This window comes from Halichoerus grypus, chromosome 2 (genome assembly GCF_964656455.1).
Source record: "Halichoerus grypus chromosome 2, mHalGry1.hap1.1, whole genome shotgun sequence".
In the NCBI taxonomy this organism is placed as follows: Eukaryota; Metazoa; Chordata; class Mammalia; order Carnivora; family Phocidae; genus Halichoerus; species Halichoerus grypus.
This window is the reverse complement of record NC_135713.1, coordinates 165,965,112-165,992,890: the sequence shown is the minus strand read 5'-3', so window position 1 is coordinate 165,992,890 and position 27,779 is coordinate 165,965,112. Positions and strand designations below refer to the sequence as shown.

At 42.1% G+C, this 27,779-nt stretch overlaps 1 protein-coding gene across 3 annotated transcripts in view; it reads right to left on the bottom strand.

Moving 5' to 3' along the window:
- Positions 1-5,049: 5,049 nt before the first annotated feature.
- Positions 5,050-27,779, bottom strand: part of BLMH (bleomycin hydrolase) — a 48,009-nt gene continuing 25,279 nt past the window's right edge. The window contains exons 7-13 of one of the 3 annotated variants that reach the window (XR_013446069.1): positions 27,468-27,623; positions 26,407-26,565; positions 26,220-26,287; positions 24,849-24,966; positions 22,151-22,220; positions 13,397-13,891; positions 5,851-5,988 (exon numbers count right to left, since the gene is read on the bottom strand). Coding sequence is in view for 1 of the 3 variants with exons in the window: in XM_078068102.1 (XP_077924228.1) it covers positions 5,837-5,988; positions 22,151-22,220; positions 24,849-24,966; positions 26,220-26,287; positions 26,407-26,565; positions 27,468-27,623 (723 nt within the window). In the remaining 2 variants the exon portion in view is untranslated. Of the gene's footprint in view, positions 5,989-6,424; positions 6,552-13,396; positions 13,892-22,150; positions 22,221-24,848; positions 24,967-26,219; positions 26,288-26,406; positions 26,566-27,467; positions 27,624-27,779 lie in introns of all 3 variants that reach the window. The other 2 variants (XR_013446068.1, XM_078068102.1) reach the window with 2 other exon arrangements.

The window sequence follows — 27,779 nt, the reverse complement described above, 5'->3', positions numbered from 1 at the left end:
GGGAGTGAGCTCGGTGTGTCTGAGGGACAAAATAGGGAGAAAGGAGTTGGCAGGAGTGGAGTGAACAAGAAGGGAAGTGAGCAAGTTGAGTCTGCAGAGGTGGGCAGAGGCCACAAGGGAGGAGGCTCTGTGTTCCTGTCGATGAATGTTCCAAGTAAAACTCCAAGGATTTCTTGACTGTTTTGGACAAGTTTGGACAAGGTAACCTCTAAGGTCCCTGGCCAGGGGAGATGCAGGGAGGCCACAACTCTAAGTCAAACACACTCTGGTACTTTCTACCATAAGCCCACCTTGTCTCAGCTGCCCTACCCTGAACTGCAGCTGATTTTAAAAAATAAAACCAGGGGTACCTGGGTGGCTCAGTCGGTTAAGCGTCTGCTTTCAGCTCAGGTCATGATCCCGGGGTCCTGGGTCCAGATCCAGGGTCCAGATTGGGCTCTCTGCTCAGCAGGAAGCCTGCTTCTCCCTCTTCCTCTGCATGCCACTCTGCCCGCTTGTGCGTGCTCTCTCTCACTCATCTCTCTCAAATAAATAAATAAAATCTTAAAAAAAAAAAAAATAATAAAACCAAAAACTGTCATGGGGCAGGCTGAGAGATGGTTCCCAAGAGCACTCCATCCATTTCAAGAGGAGTTATGGAACTAGAGTTTTTCTAGAGGAGTAAGCAAAGCATAAAAGAGAGCAACTGGTATTCAAACTGTACCAAGAGAGAGGAGTACAGGGGCTTCCCGTCTTCACAGTTCTGTTCCCAAAGAACTGCAGCCGGTGCGAATTGAACATTCCCTCCCTCCTTTTGTTCCTTTCCCTTTGTGGTAATGCAGAAAAGGCTGAATTTGAAAGGGGAAACAAGGGGCACTTGGGTGGCTCAGTTGGTTAAGCATCCGACTCAATTTTGGCTCAGATCATGATCTCAGGGTCGTGAGATGGAGCGGATCCACTCTGGGTGTGAAGCCTGCTTAAGATTCTCTCTCTCCTTCTCCCTCTGCCTGCCCCCCCGCCCCGCCGCTCCTTCCCCCTGTACCCACGTCCCCCCCACCTCTCTTAAAAAAAAAAGGGAAACAAAACAACTCTGGCTGGTTTATTCCTAGTTTTCAATCAAATTGTTATCATAGACCCCAGGGAGGAAGGAAGAGTCAGCGTCATGAAGGGCAACAACGGTTCGAACAAGTTGTCCTAAATATGGGAATGCTCATCTGGAATTACTTAAAGAAGTCCAGCTTAACCAGGGGCTGTGGCCGTGGTCAGCAGCAGCGCTGGCCCGCACCGCGCAGCTGAAGGAATTCGTCGGAGCTCAAGGGCCCTGGAGCTGCCGACAGCAAATTAGAATCAAGCTGCTCCTTAAGGACGAGCTGGAACAGGCACATAGGTCCATGACCACATCCTGAAGGCACGGCTCATTATCAGGGCCTGGCTTCTGGGGTGTGTGGGGTCAGTATGACTCTACATGTCTCCAGAGTCGTCCTGGCCGGCCAGGACTTTTCTAGGGGTCAGAGTAGCAGTCAGAGAGTGCCCAGCCACAGCTCCCTATTTCTGCGCTCAGCAGTCCCCCAAGTATGAGCAAGGTCCTCCAATTCAGGTCTCTGGCTAGTCCTTTGACCCGTTTCCCTTCCTCTTCAGCAGAGAAGACATAGGCAATGTTGTGTGTTCCTCCCCACGTGAACCTAATTTTATTTGAGAAATAGCTTTTATTAAATATTTGGTTATGAGGATTATTTTTTTACATACGGTGGATTTGGTTTATAATTTGGGGACTTTTGCATCTCTGTGTATGGGTGTGATTTACGTGTAATTTTTTTCTCTTACTATCCTTGACAGAGTCACGCCAGTCTCATAAAATAATGTTTTATGCCATAATAGTTCTTTATAGCTTTCCTTTTGGACTAATCAAGATTCCCCAGAGATTTCCGATCTCCTGGGCACTAGAGTTCTTTTTTTTTTTTTTTAAGTTTATTTATGAGAGAGAGAGCAGGGGAGGCAGGAGGAGCAGACAGAGAGGGACAAGCAGACTCTACACTGAGCGCAGGGCCTGACATGGGGCTCCATCTCAGGACCCTGAGGTCATGACCTGAGTTGAAACCATCTCTTGATGGACGACGCTTAACTGACTGGGCCACCCAGGCGCCCCTGCTGGGCACTAGAGTTCTAGGAGCACAAGATGACAGAGAACATTCAGAAAGCAATACTCAGCCCTCTTACGGTACTTTCATCCTCAGCTATGTTAATGACCTCCAGACCACAAACTGTTTCTCTCTCTCGAGAATAAATCTTGAATTGGCTGAGGGAGCAGGGCAGGGACAGTCACCCAGCTGCCCAAATTAGGGAGGGGATCTAACATTCAACCCTCCAGTAACCTTCCTTTTGCTCCCAATTCCCTTAATGGCTACCTGGAGCTGCCTTTTTCGGGGGATTATGCAACCTAAATTGGTTTGCTTAGCACCGGCTGTCCCCACCATTGGCTGAGGATTCAATTTTTTCGGCTCTGCTAAATCTTTCAACGCCTCTGTCTGCTTTCCAGCTTATTGTTCTTCTGTTGCTCTGGAGGTTGTGGATTTAGGTCTTCTAAACAAAGTTAAGTGTATCTTCCAGTTTTCAAATATCTGCAGTATCTAGAATAGCATCCTCCTTTTAATTTCTTGTTGTGTTTTAATCAGTCTTGTCAAGATCTGCTAATTTACTTCATTTTTTTCTAAAGAAGCAACTTACGGCTTTGTTGATCCTATCTTTAATTTCTGCACATACATTCTATTTCCTTCTACTTTCTTCAGGTTTATTTTGTAGTTCTAATTTCTTGACATTGATGCTTAGCTCAATTTTCAGTCTTTCTTCGATTTTAATAAAATTTTAAGGCTTTTAAAATTTATGTACTGTTTTAACTATACCTGTCATTTTGAATATGCAGTATTTTTTTTTATCATTATTCAGGTTAAATTTCCTTTATGATTTCTTCTTGGGCCTATGAGTTAATTTCTAAACATATAGGAACCTTCTAGTTAGCTCTTAATTTTAGTTTCTAACTTAATCGCTTGGAAATTTGTTGAGGTTGACTCTACTCCCCAATATATGGCCAATTTTTGAAAAAGTTCCATGTGTGCTCAAGAAGAATGTGCAGTTATTAGATGCAGTGTCCTATAGATATCCATTATACCAAACTTACTAAATGCTTAAATCTTTTATATACTCGAGTTTTCGGTTGCTTGATCGATCAACAATTGAGAAGTGTATTAAAATCTTCCATCATGATATTGGATTATTTTGCCATATAGTTATGTTTTTATTTGATGTACTTTGAGGTTATTAGGTACATACTAATTTATAATTTAGAATCTTTGTATTTTTTCTGGAGAATCAAGTAAACATGTAATTATGAAGTGATACTATTTCTAGTAATGCTTTTTGTTTTAAAGCCTATCTCCAGGGTCCCTACGTTGCAGGACTCCAGGGAGGCTGCGAGTAACATACCCTGGCATCAGTCTGTTTGGTTATTCAGAGCAGCCCTAACGTTGCTAGTTTATTAGTATAGCCAGACCAGATTTATTTGGGTTAGTATCTGCCTGATGTATCTTTCCTTTTTATATCCCAGGTTGCTGATGTCTCTTGTAATTAGCTTATGGCTGAGTTTCTTTTAAAACTCCAGTTTGAGGGTCTCCTCGTGGTTCAGTCCGTTAAGCGTCTGCCTTCCGCTCAGGTCCTGGGATCGAGCCCCGCTTTGGGCTCCCCGCTCAGTGGGGAGTCTGCTTCTCCCTCTCCCTCTGCCCCTCCCCCTGCTCATGCTCTCTCAAATAAATAAAATCTTTAAAAAAACCCAAAAACCTCCAGTTTGACAATTTGTCTTTTTTCAGGAACATTTATATATTGTAATTATTGACACATTTAGATTTATCTCCGTCTTATTTTGGACACTCTACTTGTCTTGCATAATTTTTCTCTCACCATCTTGTCTTCTCATGGATTGATTACATTCTTGCTTGGAAACCATACCCTGCTTATTTTTTAGTAGTTCATCTAGAAAATTTTAGGATATATTATTAACATACCAAGGTCTAAAGTTAATTGATATACTTATCTTTTTCCTGAATGACAAAGAATATGTTTAGTCCAATCACCTCCCTAATTATCATTATCTTCTTCCATGTATTTTAGTTTCATCCTTCTTTAAACCCTATTAGACTTACCTACAGGCACTTTTTGTTTAGATGATGCACGTACTTCTCACATTTCAGATCTTCCATACGGGATCACTTCCCTTCTGTTTGACTGAAAGTGTATTTTATTTCACCCTTGAAAGACAATTTCATTGAGTATAGAATTCTAGGTTCACAGTTAACTTCTCATAGCACCTTGAAGATGTGTTTCACTGTCTTCTTGCTTACATAGTTGCTGATGAGAAGTTAGCCGTCAATCTAATTGTCTTTTCTTTGGAGGGAATAATCTGTGTTCCTGGATGCTTTTAAGATCTGTTCTAGGGTTTTGCCATGATGTGTCTAGAAATGGGTTTATCTATCTTGCTTGGAACAGCAAGGGTTTACAACAATATTGTAAACACTTCAATGAAAGCTTGAGCCTTTATCTAATGTTATCTTGGAAAGTGCTACGACAGACAGTATCCCCTACTAGGACTGAGAAGATTCTAGGGAAGCCAGAAAGGTAGGGGGCTCAGGCACTGATGGAAATGTTGATTAGGAGGCTATATTTATTTGCTTTCAGTGAAAGGGAGACCCAGTCTCAGTAAAACACATATTCTCCAGCCAATTCCAAGGCTGGACCAGCAAAGCTTCATGTCTTACTCTTGTAGCGACCCTGGATCTGGATGAAAAAATGGTTAAGTGGCAGGGACACAAGCTCTCTTAGATGTGGTGCTTGGACATCCTCTGCGGAAGCCAGTGAGGATCAGCACCGGCTGGGAAGGATCATCTATACCACAGAGAAGGTGAAGCAGGGAAGCCCTGAGCGATCCTACTGCTTCTCTATTTTGAGGAGTATGAGTCACCTGGTTACTTTCCTTTGTGGCTAAATAAAGAAACTCTTCAATAGATCAAATAAGCCACTTACTCTCATTTAGCAAAGTGTTTTATTCAAAAGCTTCTCAGCACCATCTAGTTGTCAGAAAGAATGGTATCACCTTTTCCTGCCCACCCAACTCCCAATTCCAGAGACAGAAGTTAAACCATTTGGCTAGAGCTCCCCCTAAGGATTATAATTCAGATCATGATAAGGTTTTGGTTGTTCTCACACTCATCTTTCTCCAAGCCTCTACTTACCCCTGACTCAAGTAGAGCTGTGCTCTCCCACAGTTCCAAACAACAGGAAGGAATCATGTCAGACTTGATCAACCTCCCATTCCTGGGCTATTAGAGGCACGTACAATTACCTTGAAAAAAACTGAATTCAGTGACTGCCATCTAGGAAGGACAGTGATACTGTCAGGCAGCATGCAGTTTGAAAGCTCAAATCTTAGGATAACCCTCCCCCAACTCTACGCTAGAAACAAGGAGCATCAGGTCCATTTTCTCTCCATATTCTTCAGTTGCTCATCCTCTCCTGTCTTATTCAAAGACACTAAGCCAGACCTTTTTGACAGAGTTAGGACAAACAGTGACATCTGATTAAAATGCTAAGAGATCCTGAGCTGTTGGAGATGAGGAGAGTACATAGTGTGACCTGATCTTTCCCTTTAAGAATATTTTGTTTCATCATAAAGCACTTCTCCAAAGAGGTTCCTGGAGGAGAAATCCAAGAGTCTGACTGTGTCCTTGGGAACCCGGTAACTTTGGCTTCAGTCCTTGGATCTGTCCTTTGCAGCTACTTCAGGTCCCGGAGGAAAGAGCTGGAGGCAGCGTCAGTCGGCCAAGGCCCCCATGGGGTCCCAGGCCGGCAGGACAATGGGTTCCTGCTCTAACACAGCTAGCACCTCTTCAGGGACATGCTTCCTGTCCACCACCACTTCGTAGACATACTCAGAGAACCACTCATCTGTCATGCACAGGTAACCTGGAGAAAAGCACAGAAGCCTCATGAATGCAGAGGGCAAGGGGCAAAGAGCAGAAGCCCTACTGGCACTATAAAGAAGCTTTTCACAAAACTTGTATTTGCACACGGTTTTCAGCTTTCCCATCTAGAACCTCACTTAACCTAATTCTTACTAACAATTCTGTGAAGCAGACAGGACAGGCATGGCTATAATTTCATCAATCAGAACATGGGGGCTCAGAGTACCTAAGTGACATGCCCCGGTCGCACAGGTGAGGTTCAGACCTGGGCCTCGGACCTAAGACTGTTAGCAGATCCCGTGCTGTTGCACTGCCCGGGCTGTGTGGGCTGAAGATGAGTGCGTGACCCTAGAAGACAGGTGGAAAGGCTTCTTGTTCACAGAGCCAACACCAAGGGGACTGGGCAAGCACACTAGTTCCATTCTTACCCTACCCACCTTCTCAGCATCACTGGCTCTTCCACCTTCCCCTCTACTGTAAATTCCTGCAAGCCACTGAGCTGTCAGGGGAAACCCAATGGGGCCGTGTCATCACTCCCAGGTAGCCGCTTGTTTGCAGGTGATCCTGTGTAAGTCAAAGGATAACACAGGCTTTGCTTTCCTAGTGGAACATCTGTGGTGAAGATCAGGCAGAACTGAACACTGAGACAGCATCTTGACCTCTTCTCCTCAGTAAGGCTCTAGGGTTTATGGATCTCTCCAGTGGGTAGGACTGTACAAACGCCCCAGGTTGAGAGCTCAGCTGAGGGAAAACGTGGTGTCAGGAATCATCCACCCATCTTAGAAGCCTGCCTTTTCCCATTAGGAAGATTAAACTGTATCTCAGGCTCCACTAGGACAAAACAAATTCCCCTTCAGGAACATACTTCCAACAAACCTAAACAGGGGGAAAAATGTTTCACTTGAGCCACTGATAATATAAAGAGCAAAATTAAAGTGAGAGACTAAAGTGTGTATATTTAAAACAAGAATTGGTCAAGGAAAGAGCACGGAGCACAAAAACGTGCATCTACACTGGGTACGGTGTGCACCTGCCCCTCCCGGGACTCACGGGGACGGCGAGCATCCCCAGCAGCACTGTCACAACATCTCCCCGCACTTGGCACCTGTTCTATACTAGACGCTTGAGCCATTCTTCTCTCAAAGTGTTTGTGCAAATCGATTTCTGTGCTGTATCATTTCTCACTACATGGGACCAAGAGAAAGGAAGAAGATGTAGGTATTTCTTCCAAGGGAGTCCTCTAGTGCAGCAGTTCTCAAACTTCCAGGCCCCAGTATATTCTTAAAATGACTGAGGATGCCAAAAAGTTGTTTATGTGGGTCACACCTACCGATATTTACCATGTTAGAAATAAAAACAAAGTTAAAAATACAAATTCATAAGAACTAAAAAAAAAAACCATGAATAGAAATAATATATTTTTAGGAAAAAGCCATTATATTCTCCAAGACAAAATAAACTTAAGTTGGAAAAATGGCTTTGTTTTACAATTTAATGTCTGGCTTCACAGAAGAGAGAAGAATTCTTGTATCTGCTCTGTCCTCGATCTGTTGCAATCTGTTGTTCTGGCTGAAGGAGAGGAAGTAAAAGCTGGCCTCATACAGATCTGTTGTTGAAGGGAAGACCTTGCAACCCCCCTCAGAGGGCCCCAGGGACCCACAGGAGTCCTGAGCGCACTGACAACTGCTGCCCTGAAGGCCAGACCGATTTAAGTAAGTAAAATGCAACATGATGGCAAGTCTAATTGTGTAAGCTAAATGGTGTCACGGAGGACATTATTTAACATGAAAACACAACTGTTTTGGTGAGGTCATCTGTGTCCAATTCTCCTCTTCACCTCTGACAGAAGCCAAGACACAGGATGTCTACTGCCACAAGAAAACGCCCTGGAGAAGTGCTCAAGGGCTCCAAGTCGGCTGAGGGAATGCATCTCTGGCCACCGATGCCCGCCTCCTGACCCAGCTCCTCTTCTCCACCGAAGGTACAGGCAAGGGGAACACAGACCAGCCAATGCTGCAGCCTGGTGCCTGCCTGGATTCAACACCCCGGAGTCCCTGGCTTTGCGTGTGTCCGTCAGTCGAGGACCCGGCCCGCACTACCACCTACACGACTGCCACTAAGTTCTCTCAATGGACAGATAGTCCTATCAACTGATACCAACTATCAATTCGGGCAGCAGAAGGGCCAACCAGTACCATTTCTTGCTGCATCCTAAGTCACTGCTTCCTGAGAAATTCATTATCTGCCTTCCCCAAGAGGGGCCTTCAGTGGGCAGGAAACCAGACTACTAAACACCCCACCATCTGAGACATTAGTCATTCTTCCCCTTCCCATAATGCAGGCTAAATAAATCCCTAGAGTAGCTCCAGACAGTGAGGCAGGGGAAGGACAGAGGCAGATTCATGTAATAAAGTTCTGTGTCCTTATGACAATACTATCGTCACACCATCAAATGAGCCTTCAAAGAATGCACAGAGAAAATGGACAATAAGTACATGTACACTATCTTGTTCCAAAAGCAGATCAGATTAAGTCCTCACAAATTAAAACTCCTATCAATTGCAATCCAGCCTCTCAGTGTCCCTACCTAGAGGACCTGCCTTGATTAGTCTCTCTCTTCAGGATATGAGTTCTTTGGGGGCCCACAAAAACCTCACAGTCTAGGTGGCTGCCAGGTAATTGCACCCTGAGCAGATAATGAACTTGGGGCTGCTCTAACTGTTGTATCCTGCGTGTCTTGGGAGTTTGAGATTAGGATCAGTATGTCTGAAACCCGAGTGAGTGCCGTGTAAGGCAGCAGCAAAGTACCCATTCAGGCAGGTTTATTTTTTCAGGTAGGTTTAAAGTGGCCATTTTGATTTGAAGAAAGTTGCGGCTTCTAGCCCACAAGCACCTTGGCCACCAGGAACAGGCGCTCCCCAGGGAAGAAGGAAAAGAAAAGTCTGCAATAAGGAGCCCAATATTATATTTAAGGAAACAGAAAGTCAGCTTTAGGAACTAAGGTGAAATCACATTTTACTTAAGCTTTAAAGTGTTGTTTACATGCAATGAGAAAGAAATAAAATAAGTGAACAGTCCCTCAAAAAAACTGCCAATGTTTCTGTATTTGTTAACAGAAAGGGTAGTGTTGGTCTATAAAGGGAAAAGCGGTGTCTGCTGATACAACTCTAGACTGATTAGGCCAAATTCACACAGAAACAGAATAGTATTGAACAGGTTAGTTTAAGGGGAAGAAGATCTTTACCTGAAAAAAAAAATTTTCTGAAATTCTACCAGAGATCTAACATTTTAATCTTTCAGACTTGATTAAGGTGATATATTATCATTTATGAATTAGATACATTTTCTATTTTTTGCTGTCTTCTATGAGATATTTTACCTCACTGACAAATGATTTGTGGTTAATGTGGGATGTTTTTTGGGGGCTATTTTTGAAAAAGGTGCGACAAAATCAAGTTTCTGTTCCGCTCTGATGGATGCATCTGGCAGCATACGGACCTAAGGAGGCCAGACTCCCGGGGCCTCATTAAGTCACTGCCGATCTCTCACCTGATGGTGATAACCTCAAGGCTGAAGAAAGCCTCCAAGAAAGGACAGCAAAAATCTCACTGGCGTTTGTCTCATATTTCCAACTTCCTAATAAATACTGAGAAACTACTTCACGGAACATTAGCCAGTCATTTAAAATGAAGTTGCAAAGACCATGTAGCAACATGGAAAACATTTAAGCGATGAAAGTGAAGTATATAAAAACAATATATCTACATAATTACAACTATGTTACAAATCTAGATATGCAGGTGAAAAAAACCTTACAAAAAATAACAAAATGATAATTTTATTCAACGGGGTAGGTGATTTTCTCCTCAAAACTTCTGAATTCTTATATTGGTTTTTTGACTCCCAATCCTAAAGATTACCCAAATAATTAACACTTATTATAACCGATTTTGGAAACATGGGAAGAGGAGGGAGATGAAAAGGAAGAAAATGAGGGGGAGGAGGAAGAAGTGGATGAGGAGCAGGAGATGAGAAATATAAATTTAAGAATTCCTACAATCCCACCATCTAGAGATAAGCCCTGTTTAGGTTTTACATGCAGCCTTTGATAAAGTTTCTGCGTGTAGACTCTATACATTTAACAAAAACGAGACATCACACATGCTCTTTTATAACAAAGTACCACACAGGCTGTATTTTCCACTTCATCTCTTTCCATATTAAAGAATACAACTATCTACATCATAATTTTTAAATGCTGAGTTTGGACGAGTAAGCCAAAATGAATTTTTTTTTTTTTTTTTTAAAGATTTTATTTATTTATTTGAGAGAGAGAGAACGAGAGACAGAGAGCATGAGAGGGAGGAGGGTCAGAGGGAGAAGCAGACTCCCCGCTGAGCAGGGAGCCCGATGCGGGACTCGATCCCGGGACTCCAGGACCATGACCTGAGCCGAAGGCAGTCGCCTAACCAACTGAGCCACCCAGGCGCCCCAAGCCAAAATGAATTTAATCAATCCCCTACTGATGAAGTCTGGCTTGTTTTTTCATGCTTAGAAGCAACACTGCTATAAATATTTTTGCAACTAAATCTTTGTACAAGCTTAATTATCTATTTAAAAAATTTTTTAAAGATTTTATTTTTATTTATTTGACAGAGAGAGAGCAAGAGAGCACGCACGCACAAGCCACGGGAGTGACAGGCAGAGGGAGAGGGAGAAACAGACTCCCCACTGAGCAGGGAGCCCAACGCAGGGCTCGATCCCAGGACCCCGGGATCATGACCTGAGCTGAAGGCAAATGCTTCACCGACTGAGCCACCCAGGCGCCCCAACACCTTCCATTTCTATAGGGTATGTTGCAAATGTGCAAAATGACACAACCCCCCCCCCAAAATGAAATGGAATTTGGCAATATCTACAAAAATTTCAAATGCGTTTACCCCCTTCACTAATGCCATTTCTGAAACCCTGTCCCACAGACATACAATACTTGCATGAACATAGTATGTATTTATGCATAATAACTAATACTCATTTAGCACTTACCATATGCTGGGCACTGCTCTAAGCATTGTGCATATATTAACTCACTGCAATATTGTTTGTAATAGCAAAAGACTGGAAATACCCCAAGTTCCATTAGTAAGGGAACTGGCTGAATAAACTATGGTACATGCAGACAATGGGAAATAATGAAGCTGTCCCGATATGGAAACATACTGATATGAAAAGCTTCCAAGACATGCTGTTTAGTGAAGTGAGAGCAAGAGGCAGAGCAGGGTAACACGGTGTGTTAACTTTGATGCACTAAACCACACTGAGAACTGAAGAGAAACTAACAGAAATGGTAACCTGAAAGAGGGGAAGGGAGTGGAGAGGGACAGAGACAAGATTTCTCTTTATATGCTTTCTTGTAATTTGATTTTGGAACAATGTGATTTTATGATTTATTACAAGAATTACACTTTAGAAAGCAAAGCAAAACAAAAGCACACACATAAATCTGCAGGGAGCTTCATTTCACAATGCAATTTCACACCCACTGTCTTTGTTTTTTTTGTTTTTTTTAAACTTTTTTTTTTTTTTTTTAAAGATTTATTTATTTATTTGAGAGAGCGAGAATGAGAGAGAGAGTACATGAGAGGGGGGAGGGTTAGAGGGAGAAGCAGGCTCCTCGCCGAGCAGGGAGCCTGATGCGGGACTCGATCCAGGGACTCCAGGATCATGACCTGAGCCGAAGGCAGTCGCTTAACCAACTGAGCCACCCAGGCGCCCCCCACTGTCTTTGTTTTGATTTTAATCCTGCAACAACACTACAAGGCAGAAAGGGTTGGTATGAATTGTCTAAAGTCATGTAGCCCGTGTTCGAACCTAGGTCTTCGAATTCAGTCTTTGCCCCCTCCTCTAGAGCATTCAGAGACTTGGCAGTTGGGGCCAAGGCAACAGGTGACAGCACATCATCTAGTTCCAGCACCTGCCCGGCACCGACTCCACCTGCTCACACATTCCTCATCAAAGGTCACGTCATGTGCCCAGGGGCTGCTTATGAGGTATTCTGTATCTTTAAATCAAAGAGACGTCATGTGTTCCGGGTGCATGAATTTAGAAGACAGAACAGGATGGGCTGGGTATTAGTAGAGAGAGAAAGGGAACCAAAAGCACCATTTATGAGACAGACATTGGATAGTGATCTGAGAAGAGGCTTCTTTTTCCTCCAGAGTAAACAGAAAAGTCTGCCTGTATGGTGGGGACACATTCACGTTCCTGAACCTTTTGCTGATACGAGATATTCTTACAGCTTGATATTACCTGTGGCTTTTTCTCAGAAACAAAAGCTAGAGAACTTACAGAGTGAAAAATATGGTAGGGAAAGAGGGTTGTTTTGGTTTATGGGATGTATTTTTTTAAACCATCAAATCACAACCAAGTTCAAAGAGCAGAAGCATATGCTTCTGAGGAAGTGTCCTCTGCTAAGGAGTCCAGAAGAAGCCTGTCTGCCTCTGGGCTGAGGAGAGAAGGCAACGTACTGACCAGTCAGACTTCTCTGGAGAAGTCCCTGGACCAGTAGGAACGATCCAGACGAGCCTGAGAACACACACAATTCTGCCAGGTCTCTAACAATGGACAGGAGACGAAAGATTTAGATGTCACCCAAGGGTCTATTTTCCCACTGAAACTCAATGACCTCCCTGACACCTCTCTGTCACTGCTCCTGTTTCAGGCAAAGCTTGCTTTTTGATCTCCTCAAAAGCTCACACTCTTTCTTGGCCTCCTTCCTCAGACCTACCGGAAGCATGCTCCACATGCCAAGCGCTAACCTCTTTTCAGCTACCTTTTCTCTGGCTGGCCTCCCACTTCCTTTCCAAAAGAGTCATGAACTTTCCTAAAACTCCATTCCCTCTTGAAAACTCACTAAGGAGCCTTCACAGTTCCAATCACTCACCATCTACCTTGCAATTTATCCCCTACATTATTTTGCACTTATTCTTGTGTTTATGTTTTACTTATTCTTATAATAGATTACAAACACCATATATGGAGCGAGATTTACAAGCTCAACTGTCCCAGCTTCCGTCGTCCCGTCTCCTCACTGCACCTAGCACGGAAGGGCCTGGTACTGCTGCTGAGGTGGTAGAACAGGACAGCTGGGCTGCCATTCTTTTCTAAAACCCGCCCAAGCCCTTTTCCCTTGACCCATTTTCTGGCGGCTCCGTGGCAGCACTATTCACCCCCAAGTTCTCCCTGACGCCATGTAGTCCCCTGACTTCTCGCTAACCCCTCCCCCACCAAAGCCTCAGTGTCCTCCTATTGCCTCCCCACTGAGGGGGCCTCTCCAGTTCTTCCTCTTTCTCGGTCACCTGCCTTCTTGGAGAAATCGTCTCTTCTCTTGCCTTTCTGGGGCTACTTACCCTGTATCTTACAGTCTGAGGAGCACACCACGAATGCCACTTCTGCCCCGTCACAGCCCTCTTCAAGTCCCCTTCCTGTGTCCCTGGTGAATGCGTGTAAATTCCTTGGAGGGTCCAACATTCATTCCACCATGGTCTGCACGGTTCCCTGCATCCCATCGATAAATGTGAGGTGAAGCTATTGCTAATGGTTTTCCCTCAGCACTAGGTTTATTCACCTCCGCTGCTTTCTCTCATGAAACTAAGCCCGCCTGACGAGCCATCCATCCGGTAAGCTGGTGAGGTAGCGCAGTGCTCACACTACGATCCTGAATTCTTCAAGGTCTGAAACTGGAGGTGTGGGCAAGTTAAACAGCCCTCCTCTAGAAGGGAACTTAGTTTAAGGGGCCTTCTTGTTCTGCCTTCATTGGTCCACAGGTAACAGTAACGACGGAACGACGACAGCTAATACTTTTGAGCACTCCTTATATGCCTGGCACGGTTCTCACAACAACCCTAGGAGGGAGGTACAATTATTACCCCTATTTTATAGATCAGAAACGTACAGCTTTGGAAGGTTAAATACCACGACCAAGGTCATACAGCCAACAGGTGGGACTGCCAGGACCCAGGCGGTCTGGCACCAGTGTTTCCCCTTTATCCTTCTCAAACCAATGCAAGTACACCTTGGAGACAATCAGGTGAAAACAGTAGATCCTCCCCACAGGAGAAAGCAAGTACACGCACAAAACTCCATGTGAATGTGAGGAGATTTGTCCCTGAGACTGAGGCCTGGTCACAGGTCAAAAGGAGCTACGGTGCCATAGTTTGTCCCCTCTCACAAACGGCAGCCCTTTCCTAGTCACACACTTTGAGAGGGAAGCAGCAGTCAACCTGAGAGCGCGTGCTTGCTCTGTTCCACTCATGCGCACTCTTTTTCAGCCCCAGTCACACAGGCTTTTTGGTTAATAAAGATGGAGGACGAGAGGTCCCTCTGAAGGAACTCTGACACCCAGGTGATAACAGCAGCACTTTTCCATGAAAACCTCGAGGTGACATAAATTTGTATCTTGCCCCTTTCCAGAAAGTCAGAAACCTCTGCTTCTAGCTCATATAATTTTCTCTTATTTCAGTACATTCAGCTCAATATTGCCTATAATTTACATTATTTGTGCTTGATACACAAAACTGAATCTCAAACAGATCTGCAAATAATTATCTTTTATAGGTAATAAACATTTTTAGGAAAGCTGTCTCTGTCAAAGAGCCTGGGTGGCTCAGTTGCTTAAGTGTCCCACTCTTGGTCATGATCTCGTGTCCTGGGATCGAGCCCCGTGATAGGCTTGGGGAGTGTGCCTGAGAGTCTCTCCCTTTGCCCTTCCCCCAACTTGCACGTGTGCACTCTCTCTCTCAAATAATCTTTAAAAAAAAGAAAAAAAAAGAAATCTGAATCCCAATTCTATCTCTGACACAGTGCAATCCAAGTAAGTGAAAACCTCTCAGTAAGTTTCAGTTTTTCACATACGACATGGGTATGTATAATCACCCATGCTCATATCCTGAGTTACTCTACCTTGATGCCATGAGGAAAAATACAAATGCATCAGCAAATTTTGAATTCTTATAAAGATGCTATGAACTATATATACTGAGTTGACAGAAATATGGAATACTCATTAAACTCTTCAGAGCTCTTATTAAAGATTATTTATTTATTTATTTGACAGAGAGAGAGACAGCAAGAGAGGGAACACAAGCAGGGGGGAATGGGAGAGGGAGAAACAGACTCCCCGCTGAGCAGGGAGCCTGATGCGGGACTCGATCCCAGGACCCTGGGATCATGACCTGAGCCGAAGGCAGACGCTTAACGACTGAGCCACCCAGGCACTCCTAAACTCTTCAGAGTTCTGTGGCAGCATACAGTTTGAAACATGCTTTTATACATTATTTCATTTGATGGCTATATACAAACTGTAGGACCTCATAAGGAAACAGAAATTATCCATGTTACTGATAGAGTAATTGAAACTATACAGAGTTAAATTACTGTCCAGGATCTATAATCAAAAAAGTAGTAACTGTCTCTCCTGGTTCCACAATATAACATTAGATGAAGGATATGATGACTTTTTTGCCTAGATATCCAAAATCATATGGAATAGTTTGGCTGGTAAGGTTAGTTTTCAGGAAGCAACAGAAGTCCAGATATAATCTGAATCAGCCACATAAATTTCTTTCCAGAATAATCTCTAATATGTCAAAGTCTCTTTGATGGAAATCAAGACTCTCTTTTAGGAGGAAGTCTAGGAATTTCACTAAAATTAAATCAGGAACAGAGAGGCTATTTGTAAGAAAAGATGAAGAATGTGGGTTAAAAACAATTTTAAATGTTGATGTATCTGAAAGGCACAAAAGCAATTTGAAAAATGAAAAATCTTGGTTCAAAATAAAAACTAGGAGAGACAAAAATTTTCAAAGAAATGTTTTCTGGGGCACCTGGCTGGCTCAGTTGGTACAGCATGCAACTCTTGATCTTGGGGTTGTGAGTTCAAGCCCCACCTTGGGTGTAGAGATTACTTAAAAAAATAAAATCTTAAAAAAAAAAAAAAGAAATATTTTCTTTCAGTGACCACTGCAGATTTAGAAAATAATATCCTCCCTACCTTCACTTTAAGGTTGTATTATTTAGCATATTAAGAAACTAGACTTAATGGACATGAAGAACTCTGTCACGATAATTCCATGTTCAGAGCTGTGCTATATCAGACTTTAAAACTAGAATATATCTCATGATTAAGTGAACCAAGCATAAAGAAGTCAAGTTCCATAATAAAAATGGTTCATAAGGAAGACCATCCAAGAATTCAATTTATTGACTCTCAGAAACACTTTGTTATATGCATGCCAGAATTTGATAATTATTGAAGTTGGGTGATGGGCACATGGGAGTTCCTTAATACTATTCTGTTTACTTCACAGATGCTTGAAATTATCCATGATAAAAAGTTAAGGAAAAAAAACCCCAACATATTATAAAGCAGCATGGACACAATAATTGTGGGAAATAATAGGTGGCTAGGGTTTTTTACTTGCCCAACTCACAATGTGCTATATTTGAACATAAACTTTCACCAGGTACCCCATCCCTCCCTCCTTCTTCAGATTCCCAGCCATAAATGATGCTCCATGAGCCCCTTCTCCTGGCATGGGACATGTATGAGGTTTCTAGACCCCTTATAGTTTTATATGTTCCCTCCACCACTAGTTTCTGATCACCAAAAATCATGAACTGATCTGTTATTCCATGAGTGGAGTAGATGCTACTAGACAGAGAAGCTGAGAGGAAGCAGAGTTTCGTGGTTAAGAAAATAGGCTCTAGTGTCACTGTCTGAATTATAATTCTGGCTCAATCACTTATTAGCTAGATGACCTACAGGTTATCTTGGCTTAAAGAGTATGCTCTTTTCAGGTGAATTTCTAAGAGAGAGAAGCACTAAAGGTAATTTCCTCTATTTTAAATTCTTAAATGTTTTACAAACTATTTTACTCTAATAAGCCTACCAACTTTTCAAAATGAAAGACAATGGAACAAGTCCCAAGGTCTGTTCCCTCCTCCAGTTGTGAAATCCACTTTTTTTTTTTGAAGATTTTATTTATTTGACAGAGAGAGAGAGAGAGAGCACAAGTAGGCAGAGCGGCAGGCGGGGGGGGGGGGGAGCAGGCTCTCTGCTGAGCAGGGAGCCCGATGCGGGGCTCAATCCCAGGACCCCGGGATCATGACCTGAGCCGAAGGCAGCCACTTAACCGAATGAGCCACCCAGGTGCCCTATCCACCTTTTTTTTTTTTTTTTTTAAGATTTTTATTTTTTTTAAGTAATCTCTACATCTAATGTGGGGCTTAAACTCACAACCCCGAGATCAAGAGTCAGAGCTCTATTGACTGAGCCAGCCAGGCACCCCTCCATTTCTGATATGATCCATAAACGTACAAAATGCACAGCCAAGGGGCGCCTGGGTGGCTCAGTCGTTGAGTGTCTGCCTTCGGCTCAGGTCATGATCCCAGGGTCCTGGGATCGAGTCCCGCATCGGGCTCCCTGATCCGCAGGAAGCCTGCTTCTCCCTCTCCCACTCCCCCTGCTTGTGTTCCCTCTCTGGCTATGTCTCTGTCAAATAAATAAATAAAATCTTAAAAAAAAAAAAATGCACAGCCAAGTATTTTAAGAAGCAGGTGAAAAAAGAAAGCCATGTTGCTAATACAGCATGTTAGATATGTATCCACTTTTCAGTCCAGCTAAGAATACTGGAATTCACCAACAGGAAGTAACCCACTGGGCCCAGTAAGACAAGAATTAATTCCTCCTTTTATGTCTCAGAAGGTACTTTTGTCCATTTTGGTAAACAGGTTATTCGATTTACTTAGTCATCTCTGTGTAAGAAAGGCCATGAACATGACCAATGGGGAAGACCAAAGGCAGGCCTAGGCAGAGGGCAAGGGCAGCATGCGTGTTTGTATCTGCTGTGTTTATATCTAGCTTGTATCATCAACACCGCTTTTTCAGAAACCATCAATCTTAACAGGCAGAAATCCCAAAGAGAACAGTAACAAACTGTTAACAATGTTATCTACAGAAACAAAACCCTAGCACTGCTGTTTAAGACTGTTTTGTCTCCCGAGAGAGCACAAACACGTTCTGCCTCACACACGCTGGCCAGTGCCCACCAGGCTGACAGGAGGGCCTCGCTGGGGTGAAGACCTATCGTCAGCATAACAACATACTACACATACTCAGGTCGGGCCAAGTGTGCTAATTAAGTTAGATCTTTCCTTCTTTCCTGTTAAGTAAAAAGGAACATTGCTAAGGGGCGCCTGGGTGGCTCAGTCAGTTAAGCGCACATCTCTTGATTTTGGCTCAGGTCATGATCTCAGGGTCGTGAGATAGAGCCCCAAGCCCCACGTCGGGCTCCGTGCTGGACGTGGAGCCCGCTTAAGATTCTTTCTCCCTCTCCCTTTGCCCCCCCCCCAATATTACTAAGAAATACACGAAAATAATTTATTTTGGCTTTAAATGAACTATTCCCCACCCCCACTCAGCTCATATCTTTTAGTTCTCTACTGAAATGCTTTGCTCAGTTATTCAAGAACAACAAAAAAGTTAGTTTAACCTTAACTAGATAGCTGAAGATTTCACCAAGGATTACAGGCAGATCACAGGAATCAAGACCTCAGCTCTCTCAGCATAATGGAATTAGTAAGTCAGCAAAAACAAAACTTTTAAAGAGGTACAGTTGAATGGGAAAAAAAATAACAAAGTGACCCAGAATCCTCTTTAAGAGTAGGTATTTAGGGGTGCGCCTTGGTGGCGCAGCTGGTTAAGCTTCCAACTCTTGGTCTCAGCTGGGGTTGTGATCTTGGGGTTGTGGGACTGAGCCCCACGTCAGCTCTGTGCGTGGCATGGAGTCTGCTTGGGATTCTCTCTCCCTCTCCCTCTGCCCTTCCTCCCTGCTCTCTCGAGGTCTCTCATTCTCTCTCTCTCTCAAATAAATAAATCTAAAAAAAAAAAGAGTAGGTATTTAGGTTCAAAGTAATAAAGACAATAACTCACACTACACAAAACAGAGCATTTGCCAGACTTAACATGCGTTAAGTGGATATCACCACGTAGTGTAAACCCTGATAGTTGTTTTTCTTTCTTTTTTGTAATGCAAGTGCCCGACTTAAGCTTTGATTGCCAAGGCATCGGGGCAAAGATGGCTAACTCAAATAAATACATCGCCAGCCACAGGACTAGATAAAGAGCCCCCCACTGAGGCTCCTTTGTTTTAGAGATCCTAGTTGATTCTGATAACTGACCATTTAGGCCACTTGCTTCTTCTCTTCCCACACTTTAAGCTCCTGCTCTTATGTTTTAAATTCACCAATAAACAGTGAGCCTGTGAAACCCTAGTCTTCCACCCTCAACCCGCTTTAAAGCAGAACTCCAGGCACGTGCATGCTCTCTGTCTACCCGCAACCTCGATGTGTGGCCCCAGGTGAACTGTGTAATTTCCAGATTCTGTAAGCAATAAATCTTTATTTTTTCAAAGTTTCCTGGTTATTGCTGAAGGGCATTTTGCAATCAGAATAAAAACCACAAGGGCTGGTCAAGCCACAACACTGGTTATTGACAGGCCAACAAAAACAACAAAAAACACACTACTAATCTACAAACCGAGTGACTGTTACAGATGGAAAAATATCACGGAAGCAAGCCAACAGATCCAGGCTCATCTAAACCGTAACTGTAGTCCTTTTCCTAAACACTAACCTTTATGATAACAAACCCAATTACAGGGACCAAATTAGACCAAAAATGAAACAGAAGGTACAGAGGTTCACCTGAAGCAATCTCTTAGGTTTTAAAATGTTACAAATATCAAATCCTTCCAATTCAAGACAAGTTATTCCTTTGCACCCATTTCTTAACTACTACCAATTTGCAGATGTAACTAAATCATGAGTTATCTTGATTTTTCTGCTAAGTTTGTTAAGGTTTCTACCCTTCTCCACCTAATCCCAATGTATATTTGTCTTAAAATAAAATTCATCATATAAGGAATCACCAATTTCAAGATATACTGCACTTTAATTCATAATAGTTAATTTAACAAGCAGCCCATAACCACAGAACAATTGCAGAAATCACAGAAGGGGCACACCCAACTGATGATGAAAGAAATGCACTAACAGTGCTTGTATTTGTTTACATAGAAACAATGAGCTGCCGAGTTTCATGGCAGATCCCAGGGATGGTCAGCCAAAATCCACCAAGGATCACATTATGGGGAGATGGAAAGACTTAGAACAACAAATTAAATGGCTTCCAGGTTTTGGCCTGTGCTGCTGAATCACAGCATACTCAAGTCAAGTTCAAAACAGAGGTTAATAGACTCTTCTAAGACAGTAGTTTTCAAATATAAATGACATCAGCTCACCTCCAAACCTGCACCCCCCCCCACAACCTCTTACCCTTGGAAATCCTAGGGCTGACAAACACAGCTGGGAAATCACTATCTAAACGGGCAACAGGCAAAGAGTTGCTAAGATCTCTATTTTCTTTTCCTTATTTAGTAAGGACATTTCTGGCTGATCCTTGGTTGGTGGGATGTGTGCTGAAGTTTGATTCCAAATGTTTGGGTATCTCTCACAGGATTCCCTCCCTACTTCTTCTCAGTCTTCTAGCTAGTCTAGTAAGCTGTGGTTATTGCATTTTTCCTAGCCAAAATCCACTGGCTAAATGTTAAGAATATGGACTCTGGTAAGGAGCTACTACAAAATACCACAAACACACATGCATGTACATGCTCTCTCGCCCAATACTCTATGGTGGTTGCCTCTTTGGGCTTGAAATCCTAAAAATTGGGGCGCCTGGGTGGCTCAGTCGTTAAGCATCTGCCTTCGGCTCAGGTCATGATCCCAGGGTCCTGGGATCGAGCCCCGCATCGGGCTCCCGGCTCCACGGGAAGCCTGCTTCTCCCTCTCCCACTCCCCCTGCTTGTGTTCCCTCTCTCGCTGTGTCTCTCTCTGTCAAATAAATAAATAAAATATTAAAAAAAAAAGAAACCCTAAAAATTAAGGCATTAAAACACCTCAGCGGCACCTGGATGGCTCAGTTGGTTAAGCGTCTATCTTCGGCTCAGGTCATTATCCTAGAGTCCTGGGATCCAGCCCCACATCAAGTTCCCTGCTCAGTGGGGAACCTGCTTCTCCCTCTTCCCCCCCCAACTCCTTCTCTCTCTCTCTCAAATAAATAAAATCTTAAAAAACACCTTAAAAGGGTTTCATCTACTATGAAAAGTTGTCTTTAAAAAGTATGGTCTCAAAAATTTGCAAGAATATGGGGCACCTGGGTGGCTCAGTTGGTTAAGCATTTGCCTTCAGCTCAGGTCATGATCCCAGGGTCCTTGGATGGAGCTCCGTGTTGGGTTCCCTGCTCAGTGGGGAGCCTGCTTCTCCCGCTTCCTCCGCCTCCTCCCCCCTGCTCCTGTGCGTGCACGTGTGTGCTCTCTCTCTCCACCTCAAATAAATAAAATCTTTAAAAAAAATTTGCAAGAATATACCCTAAACTGTTAATCGATGGTGATCTCTGGGTGATAGGATTACTTTAAATTTTTATTTTCTTCATTTTGCTTATATATATATTTTTTACTTTTCTATAACTCATATATTACCTGTGAGCTTTTAGCCCAATTACTATAATTTCCTTATGACTTCTGCCTGGGTTTTGATATGTCAGAAGAGAACAGTTCTAAACGGTAACCAGAGCATTCCTCTGCTCTTTGGACTTCACAAATTCTAAGGAGACTCCAATAAATGGCTAAAGTTTCTTGCCAATCTCATTCTCCCACTCGGAAGGTTCTGACTTTCTAGAGAGTTAGTGCAGTACATGAAAATCCACCAAATGCTATAGAGCAAGCGTCCTGGCAAAGGAAACTCAACTTTCTTATTGGTCAAGTGGTTCTGGTACAAAGAGGTCTAGTAGGGTCAACATGGTTTGGAATGAATGCCAGCATTCAATACTGGTCTCAGAATCAACTGTGGGTTCAGGCACAACATGCTGGCCATAGGGATCATGGAGGCAAACGAGATTCTCAGATTTTCTGTAGAATAGTCTAGCTAATGGACTAATTACTGAAAAATGCTACACACTAGGGCAGCTTTTTACCCATATCTCTTAGGAGGCAGAGAGTAGCGCAGACTCCAGTCACCCTGAGTTAGCATTACCAGACTAAGCTCACCTTTGTGGCCGTGATCTTCACCCCATGAATTCTCCACTCTCCATTTCATAAATGTACCATCCTGATCATCCTGTAAAAGAGTGGATAACAATGTATAGTCTGAAACAGATCCCTCCTGCTGAGGTGTCATATAATTTTAGCTCTTCTTCAGCCACTCAGAAGAAACAGTCTTCTCTATACAGCCATGATATACATGATCAGGGCTATATATTCTCTACTATAACTAAAGGGATACTCTAGTAGAAGTGAGGTTTAACTCTCTTGGGAGTAAAAATGCAATACATGTAACAAAACAACAAATACTATTTTCTCCTTTACATTATATTCTACACCAAAAATAAGCGTATTAAATTGCTACTTGGCTGACAATATGAAATATTAAATTACTAAAAGTGGTGAACACCATCTGAAACCAGGGACCCTTGCTTTTAATCAATCAGCATTCTCTGTAAAGGCTTCCCACTGTATTCATTTTAGAAATGACTCTAAGACCTAGTCAGAGTTTTAAAAAGAAAACAAACACATTCTCATCATACTGCCTAATTTTCTACTTAGTGGAACCAAGTAATGATACTCTCCAAATGTGCGCTTTTACTGATTCAGTTACACAAATACTGAATTTAATACAATAGAGACTGAATGGCAAAGCCAAAGTAAAAAGACTACTTTCGTAAAACAAAAGCCAGACAGTTCTACTGTTCTCCCTCTTTTATCTTCATTAATAAAATGAACTCAATTATAATCTTCTTAAAGGGACAATGACACTTAATGATAACCTTCATTCATAACCTTTACTACAGTAACACAGAGAAGGACAAGAGGAAGGCTCCATTTGGGAAGACTTTTATCTTTTACATTTACCCAGGGCATTTGCTGATGTCAAAACAACTCAAATCTTTGAGAAGAGAGCTGGCTCCTAATGATTTCATCTGTCAACTCCTACTTGCATATAACTGCATGAGTCTCATCTACATGGGATCTGATTTTTCTCTTGGCAGTTTTCTTAGATCTCAGTAATTTTCAGTCTCAGAAATAGCCAACAATCAAATCAACAAGTTTCAAACACCCTTATCTGTACTACCTCTTAATTTGGGCCCCAGGTACCTTCAAAACCACATAATTAAACTATACATTCTGGAGTTAGCCTATCAGATGTCTGTTTTGGTTTTCTACTCCCCCCATTATAGTACATTTTTACTTTCCTTTTAAATATACTGTTAGAATCTATACCACCTAAGGTCATTTACTATAATGAGTCTGCAAATGTTTCCTCTCCTTGGCCAATGAATTTCTGCATGACCTAGACAGAGCTGTTCTCTGTGTCATCTATAATATGGAATAATACCTGGACCTCCATCATAGGGATTCCAAGAAATCAGCAACCAAGAAAGGATATCCCAGAATAGAGCTACTAGCATTTATCTTTGCATAATCATTCAAACGTAGTACAAATTAGTATGGTAGTCAAAAACCCAAACTGGAGGGAAGAGAGAGATTTCAATATAGAATTCCAGTTATGATAATATAAATTCTGCTTTATACTATTAGCATATAAAGTAGCTCCATTTCCCTGAGGAAAAAAATGGCATGTTTATAAGCCATACCAGTCAAAGAATGGAAGTTCCAGAGAAAATGACACAGTGTGTATGATTTTTATTTCTGAAAATTAGGAATATAACAGAGATGGAAAATGATAAAAAAAACTGAACATCTCCTGGCAATTACAGGTTTTTCATTTATTTTTGTTTTTTAATAATTCTCCAAATAATTTAAAAGTTTAACTTTAATTTAAGGAGCTTTTGTTAAAATCCAATACAGCAGGTGCAAACATATAAATATAAATATAAAATATAAACCACTTAGTATTTTATTCTAAGTATTTTAGTATTTTATTTACTTTAGTATTTTGTTCCTTTTTTTAATAGTATTTCATGAAAAATGCCTTCTAACACTTTGCTTGTCAAGGTAGTTATTCTGTGACTTTCCAGTAATTAGACTAGAAAACGAACATTTTTTTTTTTTGGTAGTGGTAAAGAATAGTTTTAAATTTTTTTTTCCTTTGATCCGTGAGCACAGGAGTGAAATATATACTCTACAGCCTAGAAATGGGGAAGCTTATTTGTGAAAGATAAAATTTCAGTTATTGTTTCCAACAGTAGGTTCTAGAAACAGTGATATTACTATTCAGAGTATTTCATAGGAAATTCTAAATACTTTATATCCAATTTCCTGAATAGCTCTGTATAAATCCAGCAATGGGCAAGGAGTCCATAGATTACTGTTATTGACATTTTACTGCAGAAGAATCTGAATGATAAATGAAAAGAAGGTAAGTCTGAAAATATAAGTCATCAAGATATGAACACTTTCACAGCATATTTTAATTCCTTATACATAGAAGTTATCTTCTCCCCCAGGTTCTCTTGCTGACCTCTCTTCACATCAAGAACTTCCAAAGTCACAGCAGAGCTGTTACTTCCTTACTCCCTTTCAACCCAAATTCTGTTCCTCATGGAAAATTCCTATTTTTATTACCTCTGAGCATGCAGCCAAACCCCAAGTGACGCAAGTACAGTGTCTTGCTTGGAAGCTAACTTTTAACAGAAATCACATGAATGAAGCTCTGTTAGATAACAGTCTACAGGAGAATGTAGGTCCATCTGTGCAAACACTGCAGTAAGCATGCTGAGGGTCATACCTTCTCTGAGACAGCAGTGAAGGTCATGGCGTGGGTCATAAGTGACTCACCAAAAGTCAACCTCTCAGCTTTATTCATGTTCTTCAAGGAGACACCAAACACTAACTCATGATCATAGCTGTAAAAAGAATGGTAGTAAAGAATAAAGACAGTACAATCAAGGGGGAAAACTGGCTTCTGGTTGTAAAAGGAACATAAAAGAAACTGAAGGAGCTCCACAGTTCCAAATAAATATGGGCTGTAGCTCTTCAGAGAATATGGTACACATGCAGAATTTGGTCTCTCAATGGGATTTCATTCTCTATGTGCTACAAGCGTACTGAGGAAAATATGAAGTAATTAAACAAATTCCCCATCTCAAAGGCTGACAAGATGAGTTTGTATTGGTTATTTTGGCAAGAAAACCTTAAAAAAAATCTTTTGAAGTAAGTTCAAAAAATGATCTCTTCTGGGGCGCTTGGGTGGCTCAGCTGGTTAAGCGTCAACCCTTGATTTTGGCTCAGGTCATGATCTCAGGGTCGTGAGATGGAACCCCGAGCCCTGCATCAGGCTGGTGCTCGGTATGGAGACTGCGTAAGATTCTTTCTCTCCTTCTGCCCATCCCTATCCCTCCCTCTCAAAAAAAAAGTCTCTCCTGAGCTGAACCACCCAGTTCAGAAACACCCAGTTTCTGAACTCATTTAGACCACTACTGATAGTGAAATTTAAATAATGTCAAAAATATTGGAGAATATTGTCAAAGTTAAAAAAATTCATGAATTCTCTCTTTCAGCAGATTTCTCTTCTCTGTTCTTAATTAATTATTTACTCAACTTTTTGTAGGTAACGGTAAGAAACCGTAAAGGGGTTTATTTTAATAGTCAAGGAATTTTGTATGATTTAGTTAGCAAATGAACCTTCACTGCCATAAACAACCAGGAGGCATGCTTTAAAGTATGCATGCAAATTAGTCCTAGTAGTCATAAAGACAAAATACATAAGGCATCAAAGTAAGAGTAGTAGTTAAGAAGGATGAAATAGCAAACAAGAAGTCTGGAAAACCTTTCATTACATCTCAAATGTACTGAGCAGATTTATACAGTAATCAATTTTTTTTTAAAGTGTTTTTCTCATATAAGATGGCTTTTTAGGAACATGCAACAGCTTCAACTTAAATATGAAGTATGATCTTAACTTCCCAGGTTACAGCATATACGTTATGTGGAGTTTATGCTATGAGTCCTCAAACTCTACAAGATGGAAAGAGAGAGACCCACCCTCAGGCCAACCTTAATCTTCGGGTGAACCTCAGCTAAGTCATTTCGTACCAAGAGTGCACTCTAACAACAACAGCCCACAGATGATTTTCTACTTTAAATTTCTCGTACTCACACATTCATGTCACTGAGGCCTAGCTTGCCACTGAAGTGTTTTCCAACATCACAGCCAAACCACACAGCCTAGAAATAGAGGAAAGAGGAAAAAAGAAAGTCAACATAAATCCTGTCTTCCTCTTACACCAAACAAGTGGAGAAGAGGTTTTTAACCCCAATGGGGAAGACACAGAAATGATACCAACCTCTCCATCTTTGATGGAGGCGGCGACCATCTTTTTCAAGAAGTCAATGGGCTGGTTGTTATATAGAGTTTTTCTTCCGCCAACCATATTGCTTAAGTAGTCCACTGTGTAAACTCTGTTGTATTTGTGCTGTGGCCGAGGGTCATTCACTAAACAAATCTATTGAGATTAATAACATGTTGATTAGAACATAAAACCAGGAACCTCAAACAAGGCTTCACCTCTCCTCTAAATTCATATGTGGGCATTAAACTCATCACTTCTGCCTGCAAGAAAAAAACATTACAAATACCTTGCTAAATAACAAAGAAACAAAAGGTGGCAAAGTCATGTGAAGAGAGATTCTTGCATAATCTAGTTAGTGCAAGGAACACACTTTGGGAGCTGCATCTACTCGTTTTTCCTACTGGCAAGAACTGCCCCAAAACTAATTCTGAATTAGTTGCATGCACTGAATAAGGCAAGATGGAGATCCCATCACTCCAAGACTCCTGTTCTCAAGTTCTAAGACAGGCTCAATTCCTGGCAACACAGCAACCAAGCTGAGATTCCACTCCTAAAACAAAGCCACTTGCTTATAAGAGGGTCAAAATGCCAAGGAAGTAAGTGGTTCTGGTCATCTTGCTAGATTGGTGGAGAAGACCTGAAGAGAGCAGGAAAAACTAGGATGGGACAGTGCTCCTTTCCATGTGAAAGTCCCCAATGAGGCCCATGGTACAGAGATGCTCTGAACTCACGGTGAGAAACACCTAATCTCCTTTTCTTGTCTTGCACCTGAGACTGATTCTGGGCCCAAATCAGGGGAGTGTGTGGGAATTAAACTGACTGCTGGCCTATAGTCAGAAGTTTCCGAAGAGGAGCACTGGGGAAAGGTGACCGATCCTCAGATGACCGACTCTATCATTAGGTACATAAAATACTTCAAGAGGAAAGGAGAAAATAGTTTGTTTAGTGTCCAGTTTGATGACCATGCATGTTAGCTCAAGAATCTTAGCCCCTTCCTTGTAGACAACAGGTATGTGAAAGTAAATGGCCAGCGGCTGCCCGTGCCAGTCTCCAACCTTATTCTCCATATTGAAGAGCGGCTTGACATGTTCCCTGTAAAACGCCAACGGTGTTATGGGGCCAATCTTCTGATAATTTTTATCTTTGTCTCGATACTCCCAGGTGAATGTCTCTGGTGGATTACCCAAACAAATGCACACCACTCGGAATATCTGGAAGAAAGAAGGGGGACAAATGAGCAATGGCTAGGGAAAAGTGTTATTTTTTACCTCTTTGTTTTCCTCAAGCTTGGGAAACACTAGGAATCAGCAGCTAATTCAGGCCAGAAGTTTCACAGGAAATCTAACATTGCTCCAAAAATTTGAAGG